Consider the following 9,212-nt stretch of genomic DNA (forward strand, 5'->3'; position numbering starts at 1 on the left):
CTCTCCCCTCTTCTCCCCTTTTTACCAGAACAGAATTTCAAATCAAACTTTTATTTATTAAATTAAAAAAAAAGACTCCATGAGGGCGTGATCCACAATGCGACCCTCTCCCCAAGCTCCAACGGCTTTAACCCTTTAACTTGGGGCCTCGAGGGAGCGGGGCGGGGGACAGAACAGGAGGATCCAAAGTCACAGGAAAGGCACTGGAAGGCACGAAGCGGCTTTAAAAGTCACCGAAGGTGGAGCTGGAAGCGTCAGGAGGCCCAAGCTGGGGGTCCGTGGGTGCACCCCCAAATCAGCCTGGGAACCTCTGGCCGCTTAGCTCTGTCAGTATTTCTTCCTCGTGGCTTCTAGGCACCAGGCCTAGCACAGGGCCTCGCACAGAGTAGGCACTGAATAATACTCGACTTATTTGCATCTGATCCCAGAGAAAGCCTTCCCGACCCACCTCTGGCCCAAAGTCCTCGTGGGAGGAGGGCTTCTCCAAAGAGCACACCTCGGGAGGGGCTACACGCCCTCCGTAACCATGGCAACAAAGGATCAGCCTGATGGGTGCCTGGTGTCTGAAGTCAGCGGCAGTGGAAGGACCTACTCTGGGGTCTCGGGAGCTGGGCTGCGTCCCAATACTTCTCCCCCCTCACCCCCCACCCACCCCGTCCACTTGAAGTGTCACAGCTTCTGGCCAGGCCTGGATACTAGGGATGCCCTAACAGAGATATCCCATAAGCTTAGTTCAGTCCTCATTGGTAGAGACCCCATGAAAAGAGAAACCCCCTTAAGTTTGGTAACAAGCTCTCCACCAACACTGTTTCTCAATACAGACACATTGGGCTAGAATTTCCAAAGCAGAAATGGATCCTCTTCCCTCCCCCAGCTCACCCTACCTGACCCGTCATCATAACTTAGATAAATAGAATTATTATTATTACTATTCATTATTCCTGGTGCATAGGGGTTAGATTTACAGGCCTGAGGGCAACCTCCCTGACCCTGGGGTCGCCCCATCTTTGGGATCAGATCCCCACTGGTCTGCTCCCTTCTTGGTTACCCAGCTCCCAGCCAGATCACTAACCCCAGTCCCCATGTCTCTGGTCCCTAAGGAAGAGGCCATCAGGGGGCAATAAATTATCATCATCATCATCTTTGTGTTTGTAAAAAAAAAAAAAATTTAAAAAAGGAGAAAGCTCTAGAGAGTGGAAAACAGCGGAGTTAGAAGCCGGGAAGGCTGGAGCCTGGAGCTGGGACGGCAGTGAGTGAATGACCTGGACAAGCAGAGGGATGCGTGTCTGGGAGTCAGGGAGATGGAGACACTGGAGCTGGGAACCCAGATAGAGGGACAGGGAGTGGATGTGGCAGGAGCCCAGGGCAGAGGAGCTGTGATCATCAGGGCGGGGGACCAGGGAAGAGCTTAGGAAGCCAGAGAGAACAGGAACCAGGAACAAGGTAAGGGCATGGGAGGGGATTTTTCAGGAAGCCAGGCTCTCGGCTAAAGGAGGCAGTGAGCTGAGGATGCGTGCAAGGAGATGGGGGGCAGGGGGAGCTGGAATGGCTGCGCGGGCGCATGACAGCACAGTCTCAGAGCCCAGCATGCACGGGGGAAGGGTCAGGGTGGGGTGGGGGTGGCAAGCAGTGGTCCACTGCACTGAGAGAGAGGCCCTGGGGCTGCAGACCCTCCACCCGGCTCAGATCTCCAGCAGGTTGCTCTGCTCAGGGCTGCCTGAAGGGCCTTTCTCTGGGGGTGCCGGCGAGGCGGAAGGTCGCGGTGTCTGGCTGGCCTCCTCTTCCCCTGCGGCACGGCCCTCGCCCAGCTCCTTGGGACCGGTGGCTGGGGGACCGGGGCCTGGCTCGCCGTGCGTACGCTGGTGTTTGCTCAGGTGGTCACTCCGGGTGAAGCGCTTGGAGCAGAGCAGGCAGGTGAATTTCTTCTCCCGGGTGTGAGTGCGCACATGACGTTCCAGCTCATCCGAACGGGTGAACCGCTTGCCACAGAAGAGCCAGTTGCAGACAAAGGGCCTCTCGCCCGTGTGCCAGCGCAAGTGAGCCTTCAGGTGGGAGGCCTTGCCGTACACCTTGCCGCAGCCAGGAATGTGACAGCTGTGGATGGGCTTTTTCCGAAGCCCAGCTGCCGCTGCCCCCAGCCGCTCCAGCTCCTGACAGTTGGGGCAGTCACAGGAGGAGCGTCCCGCCCCGCTGCCCCCATAGCCACCGCTGCCCCCTGTGCCTGCGCCTCTTGGAGGCTTGGCTCCACCACTCCCCTCCAGCTGCCCAGTGCTGCCCACTGCCTTGGGTTTATAGACATCTTGGGGCAGGACATGCTGGGGCCCTGGTTGTAGGAGGTGGGGAGCTGCGTAGGGGGCTGGATTAAGGGGTGCAAAGTCGGAGGGGTAGGTGGGCAGCTGGGGGTTCAGTGGAGGTTGAGCAGGGCCAGTGGGCAGTGTCCCTTGCAGCCCGTCACCCTGGCCCTGCCCCCCGCCTAGCCAGTTGCCTCCAGGGTGCATGTCCCACCAAGGAGTAGGAGCGTTGCCTGGGCCTGGTGAGATGCCTGCGTGGATGCCCGCCTTGTACCAGGAGCCGTAAGGGTGCGCCATGTCCAGAGAGGTGTAGACACTGGGCAGGCAGTCAGAAGAGCTGTGCCCCTTGGGCACTAGAAGCCCGGGGTCCTGGGTGCCCGTGGGCCCAGGGAATGAGTGGGAAAAGGCCGGGTAGTCATTGGTATAGCCCGAGGCAGGCGCCGGAGGACTGCCTGCAGGTGACAGAAGCCCATTGGTGCTTGAAAAGGGGGCTGGGTAGGTGTCCCCCATGGTTTTGGGGGCTGAGAGGTCACTGCCCACAGAGTATGGCTTCTTCGTGCCTGCTTTGCCCAGTGACGTCGAGTCCCGCAGAGGGCTGGAGCCACCGAATTTGCTGCACGCTGCGGTCAGCATGGCCAGGGGACTGGAGCCATAGTGAGCTTCCTCCTGCAGAGAGAGGCGAGTGCTGCTTAGGGGGAGAACGGGGTACACGGGGGGTGGGGTACACAACTCGGGGACAGAGACCTAGAGACAGGGAGAGCAGGACAGGGGGACAGGGAAGAGCTGAAGAGGATGGGGAGATAGATGCAAAGAGGAAGGCCGGTAAGGACGGGGCAGACAGACGGAGTCGTGGGAGGAGAGCTCCAAGCCTGCGGGCAGCCCCCACCCCAGCAGGCAGGCAGCAGGGCTCCCTGAGATCTCCCTGAGGGGGTGCTTATGGGAGTGCAAAGGGACAGGTGACCATTTCTTAAAATAACCATGAGAAGAGCTGGGGAGAGAGGCAGCAGCTGGGAGAGGTGAGAATTAAGATCTGACTCCCGGAAGTGGGTTTGGAGCAAACAGAGGCCAAGGTCACAGGGACTTAGGGAACAAAGATGAGGCTCCCAGAGCAGCCTGGGTTGGGAGGAGGCAGAACATTAGGGGACCGTGTTTGCCCCCACTCCCCACCCCCACCACCATGTTCACTTCCTCTCTCTGCTCAGCCCCTAAGGTATGGCCTGGACTCCCTGAGGTCGCGTCCTTGTGTCCCTGGTGAGGAATCTCTTGGCAGGGACTCGGGGCCGGAGAGCAGGAGGAAGCAATGGTGGAGACACTGGGACATTGAGAGGGAACAGAGCTGTGGCCAAGCCAGGGCTGTGGCTGAGGCATGAGCATCGTTCCAGCGGGCAGTGGGCACCTCCTGCTTTGTGGCGCCGGACCGGTACCCCTCTGGGCGAGCTGGGAGGGCTCGAGGTCTTCACAGCGCCCGGGGAAGGCATTCGAGTGGCTACAATACTTCCCCACAGCCGCAGCCCTCCATGCCCTAACACGTAGCCCACATAGCTGGCCTCTGTCACTCTTCTAGGACAGGGAGCAAAGGAAGACACTCCTAGGTCTCGGAAGCTTCTAGAAGTGCAAAGGGATCTCCCTAATGCCCACCCTGCTGCTTCTCCTGGGTCAAACACCTTCAAGATCACTCGGGCACTCACGGGACCCCTCCTTGTAGCATCCTGGCTACAGGGATGCATATTCCTTATCAAGGCCCTGTAAAGCTGAGGAAGGAATCCAAGAGTCCAGGATTCTCAGACCTGCCTAGGAGCTCCTAGCAATCCGCATTTTTTTAAGACTTAGTTTATTTGACACAGAGAGAAGGACAAACAGAAAGAGAAAAAGATCTTCCATCTGCTGTAATGGCCACAACAGCCTGGCTGAAGCCAGGAGCCAGGAATATTCCATCTGGGTTTGGGGCCCAAGCACTTGGGCCATCTTCTGCTGCTTTCCTAGGCGCATTAGCAGGGAGCTAGATCGGAAGGGGAGCAGTCAGGTCTCGAACCGGTGTTTAGATATAGGACGGTGGCACTGCTAGTATTCTGTATGTGTGTGTGATACCCATCCTAAAGGTGGGTCTGGGGTCTCAAGGTTGCAGTGAGGGGTGGGTGCAGCCACCCCTTCTGCAGTGAGCGTCCTGCAAGTCCTGCTCCCTCTGCCCAGTCACCTCTCTGTGAGGTCCTGTTGACCCCATGGGCTCCCAAAGTTGAGTAACCAAAAAAGCCGCCTCCAGTCTAGCCACGGAACACACACACAGGGTTCCTTGCTGCAGCCTCTGGGTGGGTGGACTGTAGCAGCATAGAGAGGGACGGGACTCAAGTCCCAGCCCCAGGAAGGACAGAGCAGCCACCCAGAGACCCAGGACACCAAGGACCCCGGGCACGGGGTGGGTGTTGTGGCACAGTGCCACACTACCACTTGGGACATCCACATTCCACGTCAGAGTGTCACCTCGAATCCCAGCTCCTTGGCACTTCCAATCCAGCTTCCTGCTGCTGCCCTTGGAAAGCAGCTGATGACAGTTCAAGTGCTTGGGTTGGGACACCCGGGTGGAATTTTTGGCTCCTGGCCACCGTGGGCATTTGGGGAGTGAACCAGCAGGTGAAAGGTCTTCTCTCTGTGTCTCTCCCTCTCTGTCACTCTGCCTTTCAAATCAATCAATCTTAAAAATAACGTAAAAAGGAGCCCGTGCACGGCGAGGCCAGGGAGAGAGCCTGGGTGGGGAGAGGGAGGCAGACGTGGGCAAGGACCCCGAGGGTGGAAAGGTGAAGAGACAAAGGGAGGGGAGAGAGAACAGCAGGATAAACAAAGGAAGGGAGGTGGTGGTGGAAAGAGGCTGGCGAGGAGACGGAAGGAAAACAGAGGGTAGGAAGGGGGGGGGAGTGGAGGAGGAAGGCTGACTCGTACCTAAGAGAAAACCCCCAGACCAGGCCGCTCCTCCCTCCTTCCCCCCCTGACCGCCCCTCCCCCTCTGCCCAGCCCGGCCCGGCTCCGATGGTTTCCCTGCGGTCGGTTTATTTTTAAAAACGCCGACGCCGTCCCCCCGCCCGGCCCTCACACTGTGGCCACAGGGGCCTCAGCCAAGCCCAGGGACCCCACCCAGTTGTGGGGAGGGAAGGGGGGTGAAAGAAGGCAGCCAGCCTCAGGCCAACAGGAGACCCCAGCCCCAGAGAGCGGAGCCCCCTCCCCGGGAGCCGGGAAGGGGATGCGAGGCACAAGACCCACACCCCAAGATTTTGGACGGCACACAGAAGAACCCAGAGCCCCGCGTGTGGCTAAGTTGCTCCCTCCTGACAGCTGAGAGAGAGTCCTGGCTGAGGGTTCCCAGGATGTGCGTCCCTCCCTCATCAGCCAGATTTCCAATCCAGGGCCCAGGGGCCACCTGCTGGGTATCCCCTATCCCCACTCCACCCCACCCACACACCCTTTTTTTAATGAACAACAATAACAAAAACCCTCGCATAGGGTTAAAGTCTTGACCGGAGAGACTTGGGAGAAAGAGCAAGGGAGGAGCAGCCTCAGGTTCCTCACCCAGAGGTGGGCAAGGGGACCCCACCCCCTCTGCAGGGAACTCAGTGCAGTGCCCAGCATGGCCTGGGCTATGCATCTGGGCACTGACTGGCCTTCTACTCGGAGCACCCAAGGTCTTCAATTCCCGCTCCCAGCTCCCCAATCCTGCATCCCCCACCTCGCCACCGCCCCCACTTCTCCCTTCTCCCTGGGCCTCTGCATCCCCCTTGACCCAGGTGAGCCTCCCATCCAGCGCCAGCTTCCTCCCTCCCTGAACCTCAATGCCAGAGAGCCCCCCTTACCAGGCAGAGAGTCCCGGGAGGGCAGAGGGAAGGTCGAGGTCCCAGGAACCCTAAAACTAGGTGAAACAGGTGGGGGACCTGGACTGCCTCTGCGTTGGGGGACACAGAAGCCCCAGCGCCTATGACGCACGCCTGTTGCCAAGCTGCTACCCCAATTCCATGTCTTTCCAGCAGGCCTCTGGGCCAGCCCCTCCCCCAGGCACCAGTGCCACGCTGGCAACACTGGCATGATGCCTACGCCCACTGACACTGCCCCTACCCTGGGTGGACCCAGGGTATCCATACACTTTATTCCCCCAGTGGCCTCCAGACCACAGTCTTGAATGATGATGGCTCCCTATAGGGTCCTGGAGAGGTGGCGGGACACCAGTGTGTCCCCACACAGCAGCTTGGGGCCTGTGACAATATACAACATGACAAGGGACACGGGGTGCACCCCAGAGGCTTGGATGCCATTCCCTCAAACTCAGCCTAACTCCCTCCCTCCCAGCCCTACAGGCACTTGGATTAGCAGTGTGCAGCTGGCACACACACACACACACACACACACACTCACCTGGCGTCTCCCACAGGCAGCTGCGTGCTGGCACTCCCAATTACTCACTGACACTCACACGCAGGCATTCACAACTCCTGCTCTTCCTCACACACACCTCTCCTACAGGTAGCACGAGCTGGCCTCCCGGCTGGCCTATCACCTCTAGGACCCGAGCTAGGGCACCAGCATCAACAGGCACCAGACAGGGTTTGGGATGATTCAAGGCTCCCTAAGGGAGGTGACCTCTGGTCCCGAATTCCTGCAGCGGGGACCCAGAAAGCAGGACAGATAAGCTGACAGAGAAACGGGAGTCAGACATCCAGAGGCAGGAAGAACTTAGTCTCTGGGTGGCCGTGAGTCTTCCCTTTCCAGCCACAAACCTTGGGTCCCCCCCAAATCCCTGTTAGAGCCAATGATTTCCCAAGACCCCAAACGCTGACTCCACGGAACCCAGGCTCCCTCCATCCCCAGCACGGAGGCATGGATTCTGGGGTCCCAGCCGGAGGGGAAGTGGCCCAGCCCGCCCTGGAGCCTCCCACTCCCAAAATAGAGCTGAGTTTGTCTTTGGCCGAAAGCTAAATATTTGTGAGCCGGGCAGGCGGCCTGAGACCCTGTCCCTCCTCCTTGGTTCTCTCTCAGGCCTGGGCTCAGTTCCCCTGGTCACCCCCCCACCCTAACGCAGGAGCCTCCCTCTTCCTCCTCCTCTCCTGCACCCAGCCCCGAGCAGGGCCAGCACCCCCACCCCAAACCAGACCCTGCTTAAGTAGGAGTCCCAGGGGACAGGGCCCCAGTTGCCACCCTATGTCCACCCAGCCCATCCTCATGGCCTCAACCTCTCCCCATCTATTACCAGCTCAGGTACTTCCCCCCTATACCCTGCCCCGCCTCTCCCTGCCTCCTCCAGGGCGGTCCCACTCCTCACAGTTGGTGCACCTGGCTAACCCTAGGGGTCTCCCCTCCTTTGGCTGCCCTTTGACCTCCACCTTTTCTCCTACCCTCAGCCCACCCCTCCCAGGACCCCTCCTCTGTCCTCTTCTGTTGGACTCTGCAAGTGACAAGCCCCGCAGCTACTGTCCATGTGAGTTGGGGGTGGTGGTGGGGAGGTGGCAGGGCTTGGAACCATTCAGACTGTGGCTGGTTTCCTGGGGAGGAGGGGGCAGTTACCTCAAGCAGAGAGGACGCCATCCTGAGGCTGGGGACCGGGTCGCAAGGAGCCGGGCGGATGGAGAGAGCCGAGCCGGAGAGAGGGAAAGGGGCGAGGGAGGGCGAATGGGAGACTGGGAGAGAAGAGATCTAAAGTTAGAAGGGACTGGGGGGTGGGGGTGGGGGGGCTGCTCTCTGTCTGTAGGGATCCACCCTCTAATTACAGCTTTCCCAGCGGAGAAGGCTCCAGATCCAATGAGGAGGACGAGAGAGGGAGGCAGAGGGTCCAAATTTCCTGCTTCATTTGCTGAGCTCCCCCAAAGAAGGGATCTGGGAGGGAGAGCGGAAAAGGGGGGCACCCAGGGCAGGGGCGGGGAAGGAGAAGGGGGGACAGCGCACCGGCAAGTTGTCAGGGCTTGCATGGGGGGGGCTGCTGGGGGGAAAGGGTGAAGGGAGAGCAGACCCAGGTGTCCTGCACCCCGCACAAACCCACAGGCATCTGTGGGCACCCCTCCCAGAACTCCCCCAGTACCGAGTACCTGGGGGACCTGAGGCTCGTTGTCCTGGTTCGGTCCTCTCTGGAGGGCTGGCAGGGAGCGCGCAGGCAGAGGGTGGCCAGAGGGTGCTGGGAGGGGTCGGCTCCTCTCCGAGGCCAGCGCACTCCCGTTCCCGCTCAGGTCCGCTCCTACACTCCTGCTCTGACTCCAGAGTCCTTGCTGCTGCTGCTGCTGCTCTGCGCACGGCGGCGCGGCGGCGGCGGCGGCTGCTACTGCTGCTGAGGCTGCCGCCCGCCCGCCGCTGCTGAGGGAAGGAACAGGAGGGAAAAGGAACAAACCCCAAACCACTAATTAGAGATCCGGGGGGGGGGGGGATGGGGGATTGGGGACGACACTCACACAGAGAGACTGGAACACACTGACATACACACTCATGGACAAACACAGCATGATGCGTGCAGGCACACGTACACGCTCGGGAGTACCCGCATGGGCACTGCCAGTGTAATGAATGAACAGGGTGACCCGTGGGGGCACACACACGCACACGCACCCAGGCTGACCACGGAGATGCTGTTCCAGGCACCCAGCTCTAAAGCAGGAGAGCAGTGTGTGTGTGTGTGTGTGTGTGTGTGTTGTGTTGCCCTGGGCTGGAGTGGGAGGGAGGGATGGAGGGAGGTGTGCCCTGGACTGGAGGCTTCTCCTGCCTAAATTTTTAGGGTCACTGAGATAGCTTCCAGAGCAAAGCCCAGAGGAAGGTGTGGAGACTGGGAGTCTTAGCACAAGCCTGGGGGGTCCCCCCGACTTCCTCCCAGTGCCTCCGTTTCACTGCTGGCAAAGTGTTAGCCAGGTTCACCCCACATTGTGGGGCAGAAGCTGGATCTTCTGCTAATAAGAGAATACA

The 9,212-nt window shown here is 59.8% G+C and overlaps 1 protein-coding gene across 1 annotated transcript; it reads right to left on the reverse strand.

Annotated features, from left to right (window-relative positions):
• Positions 1-57: 57 nt before the first annotated feature.
• Positions 58-8,604, reverse strand: SP7 (Sp7 transcription factor). Its single transcript, XM_002711016.5, has 3 exons — positions 8,351-8,604; positions 7,833-7,945; positions 58-2,957 (listed from the first exon to the last, which is right to left on the reverse strand). The coding sequence occupies exons 2-3, from the start codon at positions 7,851-7,853 to the stop codon at positions 1,683-1,685; spliced, it is 1,296 nt and encodes a 431-aa protein (XP_002711062.1). The 5' UTR covers positions 7,854-7,945; positions 8,351-8,604; the 3' UTR covers positions 58-1,682.
• Positions 8,605-9,212: the final 608 nt, after the last annotated feature.

Source organism: Oryctolagus cuniculus, chromosome 11 (assembly GCF_964237555.1).
Source record: "Oryctolagus cuniculus chromosome 11, mOryCun1.1, whole genome shotgun sequence".
Classification (NCBI taxonomy): Eukaryota; Metazoa; Chordata; class Mammalia; order Lagomorpha; family Leporidae; genus Oryctolagus; species Oryctolagus cuniculus.